The following is a 23541-nucleotide window of genomic DNA, read 5'->3' as shown; positions in this document are numbered from 1 at the left end:
AAACATATTAAAAAATTTTAAAAATCGAAGAAAGCCGCCGTTGCAACGTCATTGAATTGACATGGAATGACCCATATAGACTGTGCACAAGTAATTTAATATATAGAAACACTCGCGGAGCGGCCCGAGCCTGCTCAAATGCCCGATATATTACGCGAACAGAAAACATCGCAGGACGGCGGACGGCCATGCGTCTCACTTAGCGGTCATTTTGGCGACTGGCACAAAGACCCGAGGAAGCCGACGGGCATCGTTCTGGACGGCGCCACGAGTCCAAATTCGAAATTAAATTTGTTTTTTTATTATTGTTAAACATTTGGCGATGTTTGAAGCTCGTGGTCCAGTGCAAACTCTCCGCTTTTCATATTTTTTGGGTTGTAAACAATAGAAGTGATGATTAAATTGATTTTTTTTTAATTTTAAATTCAAATTTGTTAAAATTTCATCGAAATTGGTGGTGGCGAAAGAACAGATTAATTTAAGGAACTACCGGGAACTACTTTAATTTCATTGTCCAATTTGGCCACCGTATGACACAAATTATCGATTCGATTAAATCAATCATAATCAAATAAAAGCGAATTAAGGCATTAATCCAAGGGACTGCGGTAAGACTAGAGTTTGTGTAGCTTCAAACGGTTGAATAGAAAAATTGTAAAAAGAAAGTGCGAGACACTCTTGGATCATCACGTAGAATAAGAAATTATAATAGATTAAAAGAATTTCCGTCAACAGGACATCGTAGGCATCATTGGTTTCCTTAACATTATAAGAGCGCATTGTTCAATATTCCAACACAAGAGACACTAAAAATGTAATGCAAAAGCGTTTAAAAATATTAGCATGCCGGAAAATAAATAAGCGTCAACACGACATATGAAAACACGAGCAAACAAAAATAAATCACATCGGAAATCCAATTTCGAACAGTAAAACGCTCCGTTTTTTCGGGTTTTTCGAGTTCTTCTCTTGCCTGATTGTTTAAATAACCCGGATAAATAAAAATTGTAAACTTGTAATAATCGGTATCGCGAAATTCCCCTGTTTTTGTGAAAACGGTTAAATTCACTTGAATAAATTCCTATTATCAAAACAGTTTTTGATAATAGGAATGAGAGAAACGCAGTTTTTGTTTCAAAAACCGCGTTTCTCTCATTCTTTTCATACCTGCTTCTTCTCTTTAAGGTAGCTCGAACCGACGCATGGCGGCGTTCAGATCAGGTCGGCAACAGCGTTACGTTAGAATATATATGTTAGGGTGGTCGTTATTTGGGGTCAAAATTTATTTTACCCTTTCCGCCTCTTAAATCGGTTTGAAATACATAAAAAGTAAGCTGTCATTTTTTCAGATTTTTAAAACAATGCTTAACCTTCAATCACGGGGGTTGAAGTTTTCCGTTTAAAATACATGGGGTTTTTCTGCGTTTGTGGTCACTATTTTACTGTGCACCTAAATATGTTTGGAAAATCTTGAAATTTTCCGAAATTTCTTTACAAGCATGTTGCTACAGGGAAAAAAATTCCGAAATCTGATAGAGGGGGTTTTTGAGGGTACTCTTTCACAATCTAGAATTTTGTTTTTTTTTTTCAAAACAATTTTCGTTATTGTTGCTGCACTTGAATAACCATATTATTGCTAGCAAAGATGTTCTTAATGTCTGACCTTTCCAGACCACTCGTTATGACATTTTTTTTCTCACTCAGTTTTTCTACGATGGCGGTTTTTATTAAACGGCATGATGTAAATTTTCATGATTATTTTTTTTAAAAGTTTCAACTTGGTGAAAAATTTTTATTGAACAAAAAGTGTTAAGAATCATCTAAGGAATACGTGTGATTTTTTCAAAAATTTTCTAGCTATTTTCGTATTTTTCAGATTTGACAATTTTTTGAAAAATTTTAAAAATTCTGAAAAAATTCACACGTATACTTTGGAACATATTATAAATTACATAAAAAATACCTGCGAGTAAGGTCAAAATCAAATATGATCATATTTTTAACTGCCATTTTTTTCCATTTTTGCGGTTTTTTGGAATTTACTCAAAATTTTCGAGGTATATTGGCCAATCTGACCTCGGATTCGGATTCAGCGGGCCAATATACGTAGAGATTGATGGGTCCGGTTCTAGGTACTGAGCACTTTTTTTTTGTGTGACGGTGTTATTTATTTATCACCAAGCTTTTTATATAAAAGATCATTTAATTGATTATATTTTGAATAATAATAATAATAATCTTCAAAGGAATGTTTGAAACAAAGTAATTTTTTACACCATAAACATCTTACTACAGCCACATTTGTGCAGCCTTCAATTTTATATTTGGTTTGAGATGACATACCGAAAGCGAATTCAACGGGATTCTCGAAATGCTCATGTTGTTCTGCTATGTACCCATTTTTGAACCAGACATATCAAAATAAATTGTCATACCTCGGAGATGATAATTGATTATGTACTAGAGACTGCAGTTTAATTATATTATTTCGTAAATGTAGACCCAAATTAATGTCCACTCCATGAGTCTATCAAAAGCACACTTTTCTCACCGATGTTTGGGAAAAACACTTTTTGAAGCTGTACTTTGAAATGTCCTATAAATCAATACGTGAAAATTAATAGCATACCTGTTTTTTATATTTGAAGGTTACATATCAAAATACCTGATGGTAGCCTTGTAAGATCTTGAAACGCTTAAAAAGACATTAAGAGGTCGAAAAATGGTTCGTTCTGCGATTGGCGTCAACTGCCCGGATGGCTTTTTTAACATCGTCAGAAGAGGTGACGGCAGGAAATCCTGCTGGTGATATTGTTGGTTGGGTGGTGTAGGTATGAATTGCCGCTGAAACGGATTGTACAAGGCATTCTACTTGTTTCGTACCTTCTTCTGTTAAAGTTCGCCCCGAAAGGATTTCTAATTGGAAACCACTTTGATGAGAATGATAAATGTTTTCGAAGCCATATTTCTCAATTTTCATTTGAATTTCGGAACAAATTTATTAGCATCGTTTTGTAATATGTCTTTTGATTTGAGGGTCTTCCTTGTCACGTATTTATTTATTTTTCTACTTGCTATTCGATGAACTTTTTTAAATTTTCTTATCGCTGTTGGCGGTACGTTGAAACGCAGATCCTCATGCCTAATTCATTTTTGAGCCTATAACGCCCATCTTCAAAGATTGATATCGTGCACAATGAGACCTGTTTCTATGGTGCTTCGCAGATTATCGATTGTGTATTTAGAAATGCATGATAATTTTTCCTTGTAAGTTCCACCTTTATTAATTTGTTGAGCCCAGCACTTTAATTGGTGCACAAATTTAAGGTCGATCCCCTACGACAGCCCCAACCAAAAGTTATGTACCGTCTGCATATTAAAAGGGTTAATAATTCGTTCGGATCGTAATCAATAACTTTGTAAAAACGCTATATATGTACTCAGTGCCAGCAGATATAGTACAAATATCATTTGCTTTCGTAAAATTTATTCTAAAAGTATTTTTGATCTGACATCGCGAGTAAATTTTTTGACGGAACTATCCGGGCTATGCTTCAACACACAGAAAAGGTTGCCTATACAGACGACATTCGCTTGTTCGCTTGCAAAATATATTGTATGCAGCCTAAACCTTCGTACTTCTTGAGACTATATCTGTCAAACTAAATGGTCAATCACCTTGATTTTTTTTTCACAATATCTGTGATATCCTGCTCTAGCTCCTCCTCGTTTTTTATAAACTTCCTAATTTTAGTACTACCGGTAGAATTAATAATGTGCTGTTTGCCTATGCATGGTCCATATGTTACGTGTTAATTGAGTCAACTTCAATTACATATATCTCGGGTTCGGGATAGTGAAAATTATTAAAATTGTATAGAGGTGTTGTTCATATGTTAAACAATACATATGCCAAATTTAAATAATTTCCTAATTTAACTATCTCGTGGAGGATCTTAACGAGTTTAAATCGGTTTTGGACTTTTTCTATTTTCCTATTTTGTTTCGTTTTTGCACTTCTTCAATACTCAACAACTCTTTGTATGAAGTCGTATCTCAAATCTTCTTCATCGTCAGTACATGTTTCAGGGCTTATTCTTTTTTTTCTCCACTCTTTTAATTCCACTTCATTATTATTAACAATGAGGATAAGTTATTCACAATAATGGACACGATAGTGACAGATCAACAATAAAACAGCAACTAAACTTCTGGAGTAATATAAAGTCAGTTCTAGCTTCTTCATCTTGAGTGGGAGGCTTAATCTTACATCATCTGACAAAACAGTATTTTTTTGTTTTTCGGATATATCTCAAGCATTATCCTGAGCGAGCTGTCTTTTTTAAGAATACTTGACTAACGAGCCGCTACAGCGGTTCTTGATATGAATAAGAATATGGCAAGGTTTGAGTCAGCTTTGTTTACATTCTAGGCGGTGAATATTTGATGCGATTCTTAATATTTGAGTTTTATTTCATTTTTGTAAATCGTTTAAAATAAAAACTTATATCAATGGAACGGAAACCAACACTTCTGTATAAACGTGAAGCATGTCAGAGTATATGATTTCTATATAATTATGACGAAAACTGTAAAAAAAATTCCATAAAAAAAATTATAAAACCAAGGGTAAATAATTTCAACAGAACAATTTGAAAAAAATGTCACACCGATACCCCCTTCTTCTCATCTTATTTTAAAAGCTAAATCAATAAAAAATTTTAATGAAAAGTGATGGGGGGACAAGTCCTTTTACCACATATTTAAACATAATTTGGACCGATCCAAAATTGACGTCGAATATTGCCAATAATATCAGGGGATCCTGAAAGTCTGAGGGGAATCGATTATCTTCTAAATCTCTGCCACCATAGAGTAACAAATTACAATACCTTTGATGTGATTTTTTTTATTTAAACGCTCCATAGAACAATTTCATTCAGACTCGGAATTGCTAATAAAACGCTTGATATCATAAATCAAGTCCTCCGATTGATATCATACATTTTAAGGCTGTATGTAACTCAAATAATAACTTTTTTGATTCATTAGAACTCTCTCAAGTTCCTAATGGTTCCCCCATGAAAATGAATATTCCAAATTACTCTTAAATACTTGGCCTCGAATCGACATCATAAATTTTAATGCTGCATATAACATAGATGGATTTTTTTGTCAATTGATTTAGCTTTTAGAATGAGATAAAAAGAATGGGGCATCAGTGTAAAATTTTTTCGAATTGTTCTGTTGAAATTATTTACACTTGGTTTTATAATTTTTTTTATGGCATATTTTTGACACTTTTCGTGATATGATCAGGAAACAAGGGACCATCAATGTACTTGTCCCAACCTTTTTTCCCCTAGAGGAACTTTTGGGATTTTATATCACGTCTTTTTTCTTAAAAGTTCAGCAATCTTGTTTTCGGGTTAAATTAAGCTGGGCTAACTACAATCACGCTAGATTTAAAGAATAAAAATGAAAACTCTATACTCTGTGATCGAAAAATTGAAAATTCGATTGAAGCAATCGTTGAAAAAATGTTCACATACGAGATAAAAGTGCTCGTCATATCGATATATTCTTGTACCTTCTTACCTATTTATTTTTTTTTTGCAAAATTAAGAAAAAATAATAGTTATTAGTAGGCAAGAATTTTGACATTTTCAATAAAATCGTAATAGTAAAAAAAGTCTTCTTTATCTCGTGTAATTTGCTATTGATGAGTTTAAGAATCAAAATCAACAGAGTGTGGAATGCGGAATTTGGTTGATTTATCGAGGAATGCTCTATCATATATGTTGGAATAAATGAAATTGTCGTAATTGATGTTTTTCTCATTTCTTTTTGAATATCAATTCAAAAGCCGCATGGAGACAAATAATTATAGTCAACAAAAAAACCATGGATGTTTGTTTTGTGTGTCGAATGTTTGAAATTCTATTAAAAACTCTTATTAACGTTGAAAATACCGCCTAATGGGTTTATTAATGGATAATATTATCTACTAATGCTGTAGGATTGCAATATATTTGATATTTTTTCACAGTTTGAAATCAATTTCATTGCAAGATTCGAGAATTTTTGTTTACATTTTTTGAGGTTTAGTGCCAAAACGGGCGATTATCGATATACTTGGTCGAATTTTTTTTCCCCCAGAGCAGTTTTTTATGGTTTGATACGATATCTTTTTTTTTGTAGTAGTTCTAAACGATACAGAATATTTTCCAATAAAGCTTTCAAAAAGTTTTTGAATGGTTTTATGTAATGTTTAAAAAAAATTTCTTTAATGATTTTCGTCAAGTTTTGTGCAATTTATAACGGTTTGATATTCTCCGAATGTTTGAAATGATTATCGTAATTTTTCAACGATTTCGAATGTGTCCACAATTTTGTGAGATTAAAATACTTACAGGGTCCGACAGAATTGACAATTTTTAGATATTACATGAGGGATATATAATATCTAAATTATATAATATCTTTGACAGAGAATCCCTCATATATTGCATTCAGAAGGTAGAAATTGTTATTTTATTCAAAAATGGGCTTTCATTGACTTTTTGAAGCATTCTTTTTACAATATCCAGAGATAGAAAGTTGATGCACACATGTCGATGTACAAACTTTTTGAACTCTACATGTCCAACCGGAGAAAATAAAACTATAAAGTGCGTCAAGACCAACAGATTTGCTCATTTTTTAATTCATGCGTAGCATTTTGAAAACATAAAGTCTTATGGCGTTCACAAATGGGCCACCACTAACATTCTGTCGCAGTTTTCATTATATTTATTTTTTATTATTTATAATCCATACCCATATTCTATAATTCCTCTATAATTTTCATTATTTATATATACCCATATTCCGTAATCAAAAATAGGAAGTGATAATGCTTAGCGCACATGTCAATACATAGAATTTTCAAAGTTTTCAAGTACCCGCTATGACTTATTCATCTACATTTTGATACAGACAGAAAAAAGTACCACAGATTCATTAAACTAATTATGTCAAGGCTAAAAGTAATGAAAACAGCGCACTATTAAAAGCAAACAGAACTCAAAATTGTTTGATGTATCTGTGGATTAGTTTTCGAAGACAGTAATTCCAGACCTATTTAGAAATAAGCAGCTGAAGACTCTAGTAATAAATTTCTTCATTCATATATTACAGTCGAAACCAAATAGTGAAAAGATTGGCACACCTGCCGCTTCACAGAAATATCAAAGTTTACTTGCTGCATATTGGTAATATACAAACTTTGATACTATGGAGAAAAATATTTCAGAATTCCCTGAACCACATTTTCAAATGTTATTATGTCACATTCGAGAAAAAAAGTGAAAGACATGGTGCATATTTGAGGCAACCGAAATGGTGTAATTTTGTATGTCTCCATGGCTATTCGCAGACTAAATATCTGATTGCATCGAAAAATGATCAGGCGTAGGCTTACAGACATGAATTTTTCAACCCATAATGCCAATTGCAAACATGAAGTAGAAATACTCACTATATATATCCTTTCATAACGTTCTTAAACTTTAGAGGTGTCCATCGCATTTCAAAAATGCAAATTTTGATATCACGAGAAATAAAGCAACAAATAACTTTTTGATATAAATTTCCAAATTCATCATCAAGGGAATGTCTATGTATAAACTAGACTCTTCGTTATAAATTTTTCATATTATGTTGTTGAAATCATTACGAGGAAACAAAAATACCCACAACACACATGCTATCTAGAGAATGAACTGAAATTGGTAGGGATACTCTGTAAGCTAAAGAGGTAGAAAAAAAGGAACTAGAGAGCACTGCCAAACGCAATGAAAGAAAATGTGAGAATACATTGGATTAGACACTTTTATTTAATCAACATTTTTTTTAATTTATATGAATTCATTTATATACAACCAATTTCGCGTGTTTTTTTTTCAATATTATTGCACGACATATAATTTAGGAAGATACACAGTTTGGAAAGAACGTTTGAGGTTATAATGAACGAATGTTTTTTTTTCTCGCAACTCCTATTTAAAATTTAACGAAATAAAAACAAATGATTGCAAAAAAATTATATTACGAAATAAATGTAAAAGTCAAAGTATTTATACAAGGAGACATTTCCCAACATTAATGTTTTATATATTAACAAACACTTGCGAACACATAGCCATGAGATTGAACTAAACTGTACAATTTTCACGAAATTCGCATTTTACAATGAACGAAAGAAGTTATTTTGACAGTAGATATAAACGATGTGACAAGAAGACCGACGGTGTGAAGACAGACGACAGGACCAATCTGAAGTTTTCTCATCGGCGATTAGTTGAAGCCCATCAAATATAGATATACTGCCCCGTTGTATGATCGTCAACGGTAGATCTATATTTTATGGGCATTTGACACGATTCTTCGAGTTTTCGATCGATGAGAATTTTTTCTAAATTTTTTTCGAAATGTTCGAAAATTCAATATTCAGAAAAAAATTTGTATTTATAAACTTGATATACACAGAAATCAATTTCCAATTCACTGCAGTGCTGAAAACCAAAGGCGGTTTTTTCCATGAAAAACACGTTTAAATAAAGTAAGTAACTCGATTGATGTAGATTTGTCTTTTTTTTTATACATTGAAAACAAAGTTCAAACTGCAAGCAAAAAAATACCTCGTTAATTTGGGATAAAAAACTATGGTTGAGAAAGGTTGTAAAAGGAATTGGAAATTAATTTCAGTGTACTTCAAGTTCATAAATATAAAAGTTGTATTTGTTTCGGCGGTTTTCTGAGTTTTTAATTTTTGAACATTTCGAAAAAAAATTAGAAAAAATTCTCATCGATCGAAAACTCGAAGAAAAGGAGATTTTCTCTCTTAATACTTTGGCTCAACCCCCATAGTTTTCGAGTTAAGGACGTTCACGACTGATAATCGAAGACAAAATTTTCGTATTCTCTCGGCTTAGTTCAACTGTCGCTGTGTAGCGCGCGCCGCTCTCCCTACTTCGAAACTTTTAGCACGGACTCTATGCACTAATACGAATAAGGCTCTGGCGCACCCTATAAATAATACACTAATACAAGTCCTTAGAGCGATGCGGAGATCTGGCAACTTTGCTTGCCTGCCACGTACTTTCAGTAGTATTTGATTTTGTATAAATTAATTTATTTGTTATTGTTGATAATTTTTCATATTTCATTTTAATATTTATAATCTTGATTGCTAAATTGAACATTCATATGTATGAACAACTTATTTTTATAAAAAAGTGTCATTCTCAAAAAGTCTCCAAAAATGAGAGCCAAAATGTGTAGTCATAAATGCTTAAATTGACAATTCTTTATGAGATAAATCGTTGAATATCATGAAAATAAATTCCTGCCAGTGTGCATGCGCGTGTAGTCCCCCCCCCCCCCCTGCGCTTACGTACCGTCGCCCGGCAGTGTTGCCGCTACATAACGGCGTCATCCCATATATGTCGTGGCACGCTCGCAAAATCGTCAAATTTATAGCTTTGAATCGTTACTACGTATAAACGACACGGCTGAGCGTCTTTATTTTTTTATATTTTATTCCTAATATCAATATCTATTATGATGCATTTTTTAAATCAAATACTATAGAAAATTGTGACTGCTATGAATTAGAATGTCTTTCAAACTCATGATTTGCCTATACCTTGCATGTTAAATTTCCCAACTTCAACAACGAATATCTCCACTTTGGTACGGGCATGGTCTTCAAAATTTTGCAAGTACATTAAGGAAGCTATAAATAGTGTGTCATCTAAATTTTAAGAAAACCTATAGAAAATCGATTTACTCGTGAACGTTCTTAAGCCACAGTTGTCGGAATTCTGACTGGAATTGCCGAAAAAAAAAATATCGAACAAAAATTTTGATAAAATTCCAGTCGATTCAGAACGATCTTCTGCAAATTTTTTCCCTCTTGAAAATTTCATTTAAGTTTCGAAATCTTTGGGTTTTGCCATATTTTTGAAAAAGTGGTCTTTTTCAGGTAAAAATGCGATAACTCTACGAAAAAAAATCGTACAAAACTTTTTCAAAAACGAAATTGAAGCTATTGCTCCTCACTTTAAGGTGTCCATACGTCCAGTTTTAAACAGCCAAAAAAACACCGGAAAACAATCACTTTCAAAATAGCGTACCAAATCCAAAAAAAATCATTAAAAATATCTGAAAAGAGGGATATGAAGAAAAATTTGTCCTCTTCAAAACGCCGTTTGCTAAATTCAAATAACTATTCTTCAAAAAGTTATCAAACTTTTAATGCGGCTCAAATTGTTGTCGAGTGATTCCATACTTTTGGTCGGTAGTGTACGATGCGAAGAGCCAAATGTTATGATGTTCGCGCCATATCCACATCTTTTTCGCGGCCTCGCTCATTTTCTTATTGCTCATACCGCCCATATGGTTGATGTAAGAAATTGCTATTGTATTGTCTATTCTAAACGGTATATTGCAGTTATTCAAATTTTTTGCGAAACTTTTAAGAGCGAAAAAAGCTGCGAGTAACTCAGAGATAATTTATATGAAATTTAGGCTCCTCTTGAGACCAAAAACCGTGGATTCTTTCTTTTTTACAATACGCCCCTCACCCCGTCAACGATGAACGAGAAAATATTTCCAACGAGAATTTTGAGTTGCGTACCAGTTTGATCATTTGGAATATATTGTTTTTCCACCATTCAAAATCGACATCTAGTTCGGGTTTTATATCCATAATGGCTTCGTAATTACCATGACATTTTTCTAGTGCTATAATCTTTTCCCTCTCAAAATTTTTTTAATAGATCTAACCATATGTCGTTGCTTGACAACAGAAACCAAGCGATCCGATAAATGAAGCAAAATCTCGAATTGTACATTTTTCGGTTTTTCGATATTTACTAATTAGTTTTGATATATTTGTTCGCTTATCCGAAGGCAATTCGATTTGCAATTTCCCGAAGTTCAGACACAGACTCAGAAATGTACATTTTTGAGTTGGAGACAACTTGCTTTTTTCGTCATTTATAATGAAACCAAAACTTTCTAACAGGGATATTGTCTGCTTCGCATTTTCCAAACAATTTGTAACCGAGTTACCAAATAGCAACATATCGTCGAGATCGACAACTGACATGAACCCTCTTTTCCTTAGAAACGTGAAAATAGGTCTCATTATTTTCGTAAAAATTAACGGTGCGCAGTTCAAGCCGAATGGTAAAACCGTGAATTAGAAAAGTTGGCCTTGGAATCGAAAACAAAAAATTTTTTATGTTTGTCCGTAATGGGCATGAAGTAGTACACGTCTTTAAGGTCTATCCTTACCATGTAACATTTGCGATACAAAAGCCTTTTTGCCATCCTACAATCTTCCATTTTAAAATGGTCCGTGTCTATAAATTCGTTAAGAGGTTTAAGATTCAATATTAGACCACTAAAGGCATCAGGTTTGGGCGTTAAAAAAATTCTTGATATGAATTGGTTCTCCTTATCACCGCATTTTTGAATTACTCCATTTTGTAGTAATTTATTTATGTGTTTTGTTATGGCCTCAATTTCGTTATGCGACCAGGCAAGCTCACAAGGTTCTTGATTTTGATGAATTTCTGCTTTGAAAAGTATTCTAAATCCTTTAACAGTATTTAAAATAAACTCATCGAATGTATAACTGACCTCCAGTTTTCGGTAAAATGTTTCAATCTACCGGCTCATTTACTTACATCGTCTATTTGTGCTCTCTGCGGTATTCTCTGTTGCTCGTTGAGTGCGATCTGTTGGGGGGATGTTGGTATTTCTTGTATTTCCCGCCCCACGACTTCCTCTGCGGTGGTCGTAATTGTGCATATTTCCTGTTCATCTGCTTCGTGTTTTTTGACACGTATTTTTTAGAAATTTTTTCCGGTAGTTTTAGTACTTTGGTTGAGTTTTCGAGCAGTTTCGCCGCTTTCACTTGTTTCTCGAGTTGCTTACCAAAGAGAAACTCATCTACTTCCGTAGTTTTGAGCGTCTCCTTTGATGAAGACCGGATATTTGATAAAATTAACGAACGCCGGGTTAATGTCTCATCTCTCTGCAAATCGACAAGGATTCTGCAACTGTCACTTATTTTTTCGATTAATTCCATCGGTTTTATTTCTTCTTGATTCAAAAGTTGCGACAGAATCGAGCCTAATGCTAATAAGCAAACAGCAACTTTTGTCTGCTTTTCGACGAGCCGATTATCTCGGGAAACGACTGATTCGTGTACGGCAGCCTTCAGTTCTCTGTTGAGTTTCGGAGTAATACATCTTCGTTTAGCATTGCGTTTTCCTTCACCAACGGAGCGGCCTGACCGTCCGCGCTTTCCGTTGTTTTTTGGTTAGCTTCCTGATTAAGGTTATGATCCCCTGTCAAATCAGTGCTCCCGCCTTGCGTTTCAGATGCTCCTTTTGAGCGACATCGGGAGCGAGAACGCGAACGAGGGCATTGACGATGAGAATGGGCTCGTGCACGTTGTTCAGAGCGGGAACGGGAACGCAAGCTATCGCAAGAGTAAGAACGATGCCGCGAGCGCGAACTTGAAGCTCTATCTAGCTTCGATGCTTGCGAATTCGATCGTCTCTTTCTCTCAATTTCGTGTCCCTCCTCGCTTGTCCCTTTGCTGCTTTTGCAGCTCCATGACGATGGATGTCGATAACCTATGACGAGAAGAACGGAAAATAAAAAAATTCTGTTTTTTTTGTTTTTTTTTCCAAATATATATCAATATCCTTATTCCTCGGATAAGGATATAACTTCCGTTGTGTCTAGCAGTTCTAAACTGCTGGAAGTGTGAGCCTGGCCCACCTTCCTCCGTCTGATTCTACGCTTTATACCAATATTTCCATATTCTCATCCCTCGGATAAGCATATAACATTCCTTATGCCTAGCAGTTCTGAACTGCTGGAAGTGTGAGCCTAACCCACCTTCCTTTGTCCGATTTTACTATTTAAGTTGAGTATTTTTTCTATTACTCTTTGGCCTAGCCATCGAGCGTGAGAAAGCTAGCGAATGCGGTACTGCTATCGTTCCTGTCAGCCTCGTATTTGTCTTGAATTGTATACTGTAACCAAAAAAAGAGATTAATTTACGTTGTTTTTGATGTTTTCGTTTTTTCCTTTTCCGCATTTTTTTCTCGAGTCGTCTTATGCGGTCTCGGAGATCTTCTTCGTTGTTTTTCTTTCCCATTTTCTTTAAAACGTTTTCTTTTTTACTATTGTGTGGTTTAGGTTCGGCACCTATATGAATAATGAGGCTAGTATCCAAGAGCAACCACCGCAAGGGCGCGGGGGCTGCCTGTCTTTGTTTTTTTTTTAAGTTTAAATAGGTAGTAATATCGGCACTGAGTGGAGAACTACCAAGTGATCTCGAGGAAGAGGCACGCAATACAATAAGAAGAGGGAGGTGTGTGCGACACTCCCAGGAGGTCCGATAGGAAATGAAATTGAATAAAAAATTCGTTGAAAATCATGAGATTGAATCATAAGAATTTAAGCATGATAAATAAAGGACCAATTGATTTACGTCTAACAATATTAATTGTACATGTTTAATAATTCTGCATATTATGATAATCACTTTCTTTCCTCAACAATTTTATATGAGAAATATATGGGAAATTCTTTTTTATGCAGTTTTTAAAAAATGTTTATCTTGTCCGTAAGCATTTCTTTTTCAACTCAAACAAAAACTAATTAGCATTATCGAATATAAATCACACCGAGGTTGAAACCTCCAAACTTAAACGCTACTGTGATTTCATAATTAAAAATTATTGTTGCAGGTACTTTCTGGTAGGAGGTTCTCCGGTTTGCGAGGCGGATTACTTAAAAATTGCAAAATCGTCGGGTGCAACAGCGACGTCAACTGCGGCATCAGCAGCGGGTAACGGTGGTGCACCCGTGAGAAAAGGCAAGGTAGGACGTCCAAGGAGAAGCCGTGAATGAGGTGGCAACCCGGTTGGTCGCCCGAAAAAGGTACAGCCAACGACGTCACAGTTATCAATGGTGTCGTCACCGACCACTACGACATCGTTGTCCATCACACCTCTGGTACAGCATCACAGTCAGACGACATCGATGACGCAATCACCTGCCATGTCGATTGGTATGCAACAATCGACGGGCCAGGATGAAGTTGTTAACGTTGTAGTCGGGGGTGATCCCTATTCGCCGCCGCCACCGGGTCATCCGCATTACCAAAATCATCCTCATCATAATCATCTTCATCACCATCATGGGCATCTTCCTCAACACCACCAGCAACAACGGCTCGAACATCCACACCACCATCTACAATTGGGCGTAGTTCAGCACCAGCCGGGAGTATCCGCCAATTCACATAGTCGGCCATTTTACCAAGAATGGTCACACTGGAGTGAAACCTGCGATTGAACTGTGCCTTGGAACTGGTAAATTTCATCTCACCAACTTCCACAACGACGCCTGAATGCCTAAACCGCTGTCATATTAACGTACAATTACTCCAAAAGCCATCGTTAAGAATTTGACGGCATCAACAGCAGCGTGTTATCAGGTCAATGTGATACTGTGTTTGTGATTCAATTACGTTGCATTTACGATGAATGATCGAGAAAGTGGTAGGAACTGTGTAAAAATAAATTCAATATCGTTCTTGGATTTGAGAGATTGAGTGCCCATGCGAGTTAACTGGAACTTAGGGCCATGAACTTAAAAGAAGCGCAAAATGTTACAAAATGATATTATATATAGCAATATATATTTGAGTGAAAGATAAACACGAAAAAAGGAGTGTATTGTACGCTTAAAAATTAGTGGAACTAAGGGGTTGAATGAATAAATTTCCGATAGATGAAAAGCATCACTGAAATGAAATACTAAATTGTCATCATCTCCGTGCGTTCAGTAAAAGGATTTTATCAAGATTATTGCTGGATCAAGCGATGAAAAAATACATTTCACACTTTCTGATCCGTTATGGGAAAGACCTAAATTAGTGAATTTGAAAGAGTAACCACGTTACCTAGATTAAAAGATTGTACTTGCAAAAAGAACAGTGGTGAGAAGAGTAGTTTAGTGCAAATATGAATGGAAAGACGATTATTTGATAGTGACTGTGCAAAAAATAACAGTTCGAAAAAACTATTAAGTGGTAAAAATGTCTAATCGAAAGAACGAGAGAGAGAGAGAGAGAGAGAGAGAGAGAGAGAGAGAGAGAGAGAGAGAGAGAGACTCTAACGGATTTCAGCGGTGACAATTGCTGCATACTCCTACCTATTGCTCAATCTTTAAGACAGGAAGTAGGTTATCCCCAGTATAAGATTAAAAATTGACAGTGCTTTGGAAAAAAACCTAGCAGAATTTGCTCATAGGTATACGAGTATCTTTGCTGGTTAGTTACTACCGCAGTTTCTTCATTTTTTCATTTGTTGAAGTCCTTCGAAATATTTGTTCAACATTTTGAATCATAGCCAAGAAAGCGAGATCACTTGATTATATTTTTTCACCGGAAATGTCAAAATTCTTCCACCATCTTTCAACGTGTACAGTTTTCCTTACCCTAATTGTTCCAATTAATTTATAATAATTAAAACTTCGATTGTCATGAATGAACACAAGCTAGTACACCTTTAGTAAAGGATGACAAAATGGCAGTTGGGCAGATGGCAAGATGGGCGCTACAATATCGGATCCCTATCAAACATAATTATAAATTCAATTTTTTAACGTGAAAATTTTAGGAAGATGTCACCGATGTTAACCCAAAGTTCAAGTTCAAAATAAAAAACTTGAATGCAATCTGCTTTGTGGTACTCAAAAGGATGTAGTACAGTTCTCTAACAGTATTGCTTGTCTGGGAAATTGATCATTTATTGATTAATTGAAGAGGATAGATTTTGTAGCATCATCCGTTATCAATTGTCATATCAATGGTCTGCTGAAAGTTGATATGTTGTGCAATAATCTTCACATTTGAACCATAGAAACCAAATAATCTTTGCCATTGAGTCACTCGAAACGTCACCTTCAAATTCTATCAGAACAAATAGTATCTGATAGAGTAGACCGGTTCTGGTGGACTCTAATATTTTCTTGATAGGATTATCAGATAGTTACAGTCCAAGTAAATTTGAGTTTCTGTCGTTGAAAAAATCATTCTCCTTCACAATTAAAAGTTCTTATACCTCTTTCAATATGCAAAGAGCATTGCGTGTTTAAATTCGTCAGGACCTTTCTGTTTTTTTTTCTACGACAAATTTTCTCTGCCAACTGATTATTGTGTTTACCATCTGAATTTTCATTGACTCTCTCTTCCCTCTCTGCCGGTTAATACTTTTATACATTATCTCAATTTTCATTGGTTCCATTTCCCCTGCCGCTCCTTTCTCATTAATATTCCGCACTATTTACTTACGGTTGATCAAAAGATTTGGCGTGTTTCTTGGTTTTTTTAACTTTTCAAATGTGATCAATAATTAAAATCGACAATGAAGGCTGCTGATCAGAATAATTTTGTATAATGTAATACTGACGAGGTTTGTCGGTACAGTTTCCATTTTAGACTTCTCTCAGCATAGTAGAACGATTCCTATTTTTTTAATAACCAAAATGTATTCGTATTTCAATGTCGGCGTTTTATGGAAAATTTACGCACGGTTATAAGTGATAACGACATTGCTAGATAAATGATCCTAGTAATTCGTTGCTCGTAACGAATAGTATTCGTACGTAGAGATTCAAAAATGGAAACTGTGAAAAATACCAGGGTCATGAACTTCATCAGCAATAAATCTAATTATGCACTAGATAACAATTCCATTCTTCGTGCCTGAGTCTACTTACTTTGCTCATTTCTTTTAAATACGTGTCTATACACGACGGAAAATCATAACAGTATCAATCTCGATTAGCTACGTCGTAAATGGCTCAAGCTTTTTCGAAGCTCAATAATTCAAAAGACAAATTATAATGAATAAAGAATAATTACGAAACAAACAAAATTTTGTCGACGAAAATGTGATGAAACAAATTTTAAAAAGAACAACTATCGGAAAATAATGGACTAATACACAAACTAGATCGTTCGTCATGCGTTTATTTAATTCATTTTTGAGTGGAATTTTTCTCCTTGAAAAAAAGAGAGGTGGATAGAAAGAATTATTAAGCTAAAAGCTATACAAGCAGTGTGGAACAAGTGTGGTACTAAGTATGAGTGTGAGAGAGAGAGAGAGAAATCGTGATTGTGGAATCAAAAAATTGATTTGTATTCATCAAAGTATGGTGATATCCAACATCGAGATCACGGAGCTTCACAGGGCGTTATGCAACCTATTAATCGCTTAATAATACGGCGATTTCCTTTTTTCCGCATAACATCGAGACATTGAGGCGCCGATTATTTTTTGAGACCTTCACGATCTCGCTGATGTGGAGGATTTGTGAAACGTAAAAAAACTATGAAAAAATAACCGCAGCTATGGAGCGTATGTAATTTAAAATTGTAAATAGGTACATTTTGTATATTGTTAAAGATTTGTGTGATATAAATGGTTATTTACTACTTACGGGAGAGGAAAATAAACGAATATTTGGTGACGTTGACGTCGTTCGTAAGTCTGCTGTGGGATAAACGTTTCTTGACGATGTGAATATATGCCTATATTCTTGACTCAAAACAATAATCCGGCGTCCTCAAGAGCTTTCCAATCCACTAGTACAGTTCAAATGCCGGAATGTCATTTTAGTTGTTTGCAGGACAATTTAATACTATGAAAACATGTTTATCCGGACCTCTTCAAGTTCTTGAACCTCGTATAAAAAAATGAACGAAACCACACGAAATATATGTAAACAATGAGGACGTTGCGAAACTTGTGAGGTCGTAAAAAGACAGCTTAAAAGGATTGAAAAACAGCGATCGACGGATGCAAGAAAAAAATTTTCAAAAACCTATCTACTTACTTTTAGTGAATTTTGTTATTCATTTATCTCAATTTTAAGCCGGGACGGAGATTTCTAGTCGGTGTCCCGGACTCTTGTAAGATATTGCGGCACACATACACACACAGACCCAAATACGTTTATTGATTGATTAAACAATAAAAAAATCAAATTACACATTTTCTGATAACTCAAAGGGTTTGTTTATTTATTCCATTTCCATTTTTCTACCACCTTCCAATTGATGTACTTTTCAAAATTATGACGATTTCGCAAATGGAGAAAGTATACATCAATTTCCTTGGTTATGAAAACATAGGTACCCCGTAATGAAAACCTTCAGTAGTATTATCGAAAGCTATGGAATCATTCCTTCTGATTTGCTCTTCCTCCCTTCGATGGGTTCAATTCGATAATTTGAATATTATAAAAACCTTCATGAAGTAATTTTTTTATTTCATTTTCGAATACATGCGAGTTTTTTCAACTCAATACACTTAATATTTCAATCATGATCACAAACTTGCAAAGTACTCCAATTAATTTTTTGCTATGAATCTTATTCTTTTCATATACGATCTATTTTTTTGTATCGGACGGAATTTTAAAAATGCAATAAAAGGGACAGAGCTAGTTAGAATCTTCAAAAAATATTTTTTTTTTTTCATTTTCAAAAAGTAGAATATCTTTCGAGTATTTTCCGCCCAGGTACATGTAAATCGAATCATTATTCGTCGAAATACAAAACTTTTTAGGACACCATGTCTGAGTCATATAAAGTGAGCAGGTGGAGGTAGCTGTCTGCTCGATTCCAGAGGATCGCTGAAGGTCTCTATTGTATTTCATATACATATATATATATATGTATGTCCAGAGGATATTTTAAGGCCGATTGCTCATCTAAACTGATTATTTTGAGGACTTTTGGCTTTTTTGAAGACGGTCCTCATCATTTTTTGAGCCTAACGATTATTCTGAAGCCAGTCTCCAATGTTACTCTGAAATGAGCATTGTGTTTTTTGAAGACGTGCATTTATAGGTATCATACAAAGATCATGTCCTGGAAAAAATATTGCTAGAGAGGTATGCTTTGAAGACGTCTTTTTTATGATCACTATGGGAACATTTAAAGATGAAGGAAAATTTGATTAAATTCTGTAATCAGGACATTTTTCATAAACATCATGGCAATCATGAGCTGTCAAACATAGTATTGACATTCTTATTGGAAAAGAATTAGGGGAAGGTAAATGTTTTTTTTCGCGTTGGTCACCACATGTAAAATGTACCCGCGGAAAAAATTATATTCAAGAAATCTGAAAACAAATAATGATAATAGAAATGTATAGATATACTCTTTTCATCTGAAGAACTGGAATTAGAAACCTATCAAATCTGTACATTTTTATTCGGAGTAAAACTTTTTGGAGCTGTGAAAAACGAAAGAAATAAGAGTGTGATGGAAAAGCTTGATTTATTATGCACAAGAGACGAACAAACAAAACATTATGGGACAAAAAATATCAAAATTAGAAAAACATCCAGAAAACAGAGACGATCAGATCAAGATATTCAGCCGAGTTTTTTTTTTGATTGTGTAGCCACGATCGGATTTGAGGTACATTTTTATTTTTTAGACATTTTTCTTTGTCAATTAGCTTTTGCATATCACGACCTGTCGGCATTTCATTTACTTGAAGCTGTGACTTGAAACGATCCATTACATTCTTTCGTTGCTCAGATGTCCATCTTCTCGGATTTTTCGGGGATAATGAATCATATTCAGTTTGAAAGCTATCTGAAACTTAACAATACGAAAAATTGTATTAAGTTGTTATTATTAATATATTTTAAATTTTCTTAATATTTGTATGATTATTATCTGCTTCTCGTCTTTGTCCTCCGTTATCGTCAGATACTGCTTCCTCGCTATTTTCCGATTCACACGAAGATTCATCATCTATACATTGAGCGAGTTTTAAAATGTTTGACATTTGCACGATGTCAGTTTGCAATACGGGTTGTCGATAAATATTTTTATGAATTTTTTCTTCGTGGCCCATGAAGTTCACCAAATCTGTAACTTGACCGTTCGAAAGATTCAAATTTAGACAATGCGTAGCAAGATGTTTCCTTAGCTTTGTTGCACGAAGTGAATTTGGTATGACGGCTCCAGATTCTATAGAATATTTCCGCATCAAATTACAGGCTCTTAGATATCGAAAGCGATCTTTGTCATTAGAGATCAACGCAAAGAGGTAGGGGTTTTTGGGTGAAATTTCAGCATTTTCTCTGTGATGAAGAAGCAGTTCCAAACATTCGAAAATTGTGGAATGCACAAGAACTGGTACGCCGCGCCCCAATTTTCCTCGAATTTCCAACCGGACATAAGTTCGCGCTAATTTTTTTCCTTCATCTGACAAAGCCGCATACGCATCTTTATTAGCAATACTATCGATTGTTTGATGGTGTTGAAAATTCTCGACGTACAGTCTTTCAATCTCTCCTGGACGTCGACGGTTGAAGATCAAAAGAGAGAGCACAGTTGTCTCTGCCAGTTTCCTCCATGCTAACACTGAGAATTTTTCCTTCAACGATTCGAAATATTTGATGCGCTCAGCTGATAGGTAGTCATAAAATTTTTTAATGTCGTCAGTTGACGGTAGACTAATTTTTTTTAGCCAATTATTTTGCGCCTGTGTTTCGGTGGCTACTCGGTTGATGCTGATTCCGTACCCCTCTGCAAGCAATTTCAAAAAGTCTTCCACACGTTTTTGATTTAGTTCGTTTTCGTTTTTGATGTACTCAGAACGAAGAATATCTCCACAATATTTTAAGAGAGTTCCTAAATTTGTAGCTACTGCTGGATGTGCGAATCTACGTTCTTCTTCATTGAATTCTGCGACTTTTTTGACAGCGTCAACAGTTGCGTCATAATTTCGAGGAATAAAAACATCAGCCAAATTTTTGATCCCAGGATTAATGTTTTTCATTTCTGCCAAAAATCGGCCTAGCAGGCGAAGGCGCGCGCGAATCATTTGGAAATGGTGCTGATGTGATCCATATTTTTCGCATTGCTTATTGGCGTACAAGATCATCAGTTCATCGTATCTGATACCTCTCACGACCGAGTCTTCGCGCAGATACGGAAAAATGTATCGACGCACTAAATGGTTTGCTTTTTCGTGCAGACGTGCAATCACTTTTCGCCCACAGACCATTGCAAGTCGTTCAGGACCCGTCGTTTTTTGCGTGCACTTCCGGAAATGGTGTCTTATTACCGATTTGGCATATTGGCCTTTGCAATTACCACAGGCAATAAAATCGCTTGCAGATTTATGCATTCTCTGATTTGGGCGACGACATACCAAGAGCTGTCCGTTGTTAAATCGCTTATCGTTATTAAATAGATGATTTCCTTTTTTTCGGAGCATCGCAATTATTGTTTTTCTCTCTTTATTGTTCGGAGGAAGTTGTGCAAATTTTTTCACATCTTCCTCTTTGGCGTGGACAGTTTCGAGATGTCGAGCGATTTTTGCTTGCAATTTCTGGCAGTAAAAACAGAAATTTCGTTTCAAGTGAGGTGCACTGCTTGAATCTCCCACTATTAAATCAGCATCATCAGGAGCAGAAATACCCGGTTTGTTCGAACCCAAAGTGATGTTCAAAGATGTTTTTCTCGACTGTTTTGATGTTTTTTCAGGAGTTTCATCCACAGATGTGTTCGTATCCGAATCAGATGAATTCGCAATCGGTACATATTCCTCATCATTCGGTTCGTTGGTTTCTTCGGTATTTTCGAACTCCAAAACCGTTGAACTCATTGTGGGTTGACCCACAAAGGTCATACTTTGTGAATCAGGGTATTTCAGAATAATTTCCGAGATGTTTCCTCCCGTTTCTTCTGAAAATATGTACAAAGATAATTTTAAATATACGCGCAATTTAAATCATGAAAAGAGATTCGAATTTTTTTAAATCTTCAGTAGAGTGTAGGTCTTACGCTGTTCATCAAGCTGCAGTAATGGAAAACTGAAAATTTCATCACTTATAATTCGTGGTTTTTGAGAACACGTTTCTTGATTGGATCCTTTTCCCATTGTCTCCACATTTACAAAAATATTCTCATCCAACGGAAACGTCATAATGTCAGCTTCAGTGTAAGGAATATCTACAGCGATCCAAAATAACGTCAGATTAAATTACAAGTTTTACTGAATTAGATAATTAGCGTAATTAATATTATCCATTCAAAAGCACCGAGTATTGGATCCGTCTTCATATATGATTTACCTAGTGATGCGAGATCCAAAGTATATGTCAAATTCTGCAGTTCTCTTTTATCCCCTTCTCCTGTTATCTCAAGAATCTGTGTCGGTTCATATTCTTGAATCTTTTCGTCCGCTCCTCCATTCAAAATTTCATCGCCATGATTTTTATCCGTTTGTACCGTAAATACTTTCTTATAGATCTTTGGGCTCATCTTTATATTTTCTTTTACATCAATGCTTTTTTCTGTTTCTTCCTTCAAATCTGTATTTTCGATTTTTTCGTTTACCTCTGCAATGAATTCTTCGCGAATATTTTCAATTGACTCCATTGGTAGATTTTGATCTTTAACATCTACCTCTGTGGAATATAATTTATATTTAGACTTTGTGATGACAAAATTCGAAGTATAATGTTCGCTGAGAATCATTTGCAAATAAACAATTAATTTTACAATATCGTGAACAGAATGCGCGAACAAAAATTACTAATGATTTTTTTATTTTCTTAGCAAAAGTTATCCACCGTATAATATGTCTGATCATGCATTCATATATTTCTCGATTCAAATCAATTTCATCTATGTAATTTTCTCTGCTCACTGGTAATTATTAGAAACATCGACAATCTATTCTTCGAAACTATTCAGTTTGGCAATGTTTATATTTTTTTACTGATAGATTTTTTTGAACTCGATCTGTTATACCAATTGATGTATTTGGAGACAGTCCTTGAACCACGCTTTATACAATTACGGGGAGTAATCATTGAAATGAAAGTTTTGAAGACGTATTTTTCGAGTTTATGGACCTTTGGAGGATTGTCTTGAAACTATTCATTCTATCATTTTAATCACTTTGAGATTTGCTGTTTTTTTGTTCATAATTTTTCATCCATAGTCGATCTTTTATTATCAGAATCTGTGTTATTATATCCGTCTATATATAATTACCTAGAGTCGCAAGATCAAGAGACTCGGCAGAGTCTCGGGACAAGTACATTGACAGCCCTGTCGTCTGCTGGCCCGAGGCTCTCGCCGAGACTATATTATCTCTGAATAAAACGATTCGCGGTGGTGGGGGTAAAATCGACATGTCATTTTCTTGAATTGCGAAGCTCAGGAGTTATGTCGCAATTTGAAAATTGAACTTTCAGCTAATGAAGAAATTCTCTTTCGATTGCGCCCAAAATCAGCATGATCGGTGGCGTAATTGCTGAGAAAAAACTTTGCACGGGCTCAAGATTATGCAAAAAGTACCAACACATTTACGCAGCTGACGTATCCGTATATGGGTTCAGACCGATACATACAAG

General features: G+C 35.0%; 1 protein-coding gene across 1 annotated transcript in view; it reads left to right on the top strand.

The window, feature by feature from the left end:
• Positions 1-18148, top strand: part of LOC122408437 (protein lin-11-like) — a 715873-nt gene extending 697725 nt beyond the window's left edge. Inside the window, exon 9 of the mRNA XM_043415231.1 lies at positions 13821-18148. Within this exon, the coding sequence (XP_043271166.1) occupies positions 13821-13983 (163 nt within the window). The 3' untranslated portion in view covers positions 13984-18148. The remainder of the gene's footprint in view (positions 1-13820) is intronic.
• Positions 18149-23541: the final 5393 nt, after the last annotated feature.

Source organism: Venturia canescens, chromosome 3 (genome assembly GCF_019457755.1).
Source record: "Venturia canescens isolate UGA chromosome 3, ASM1945775v1, whole genome shotgun sequence".
NCBI classification, from domain to species: domain Eukaryota; kingdom Metazoa; phylum Arthropoda; class Insecta; order Hymenoptera; family Ichneumonidae; genus Venturia; species Venturia canescens.
The sequence above is the reverse complement of the archived record's forward strand: the minus strand, read 5'-3'. Positions and strand labels throughout refer to the sequence as shown.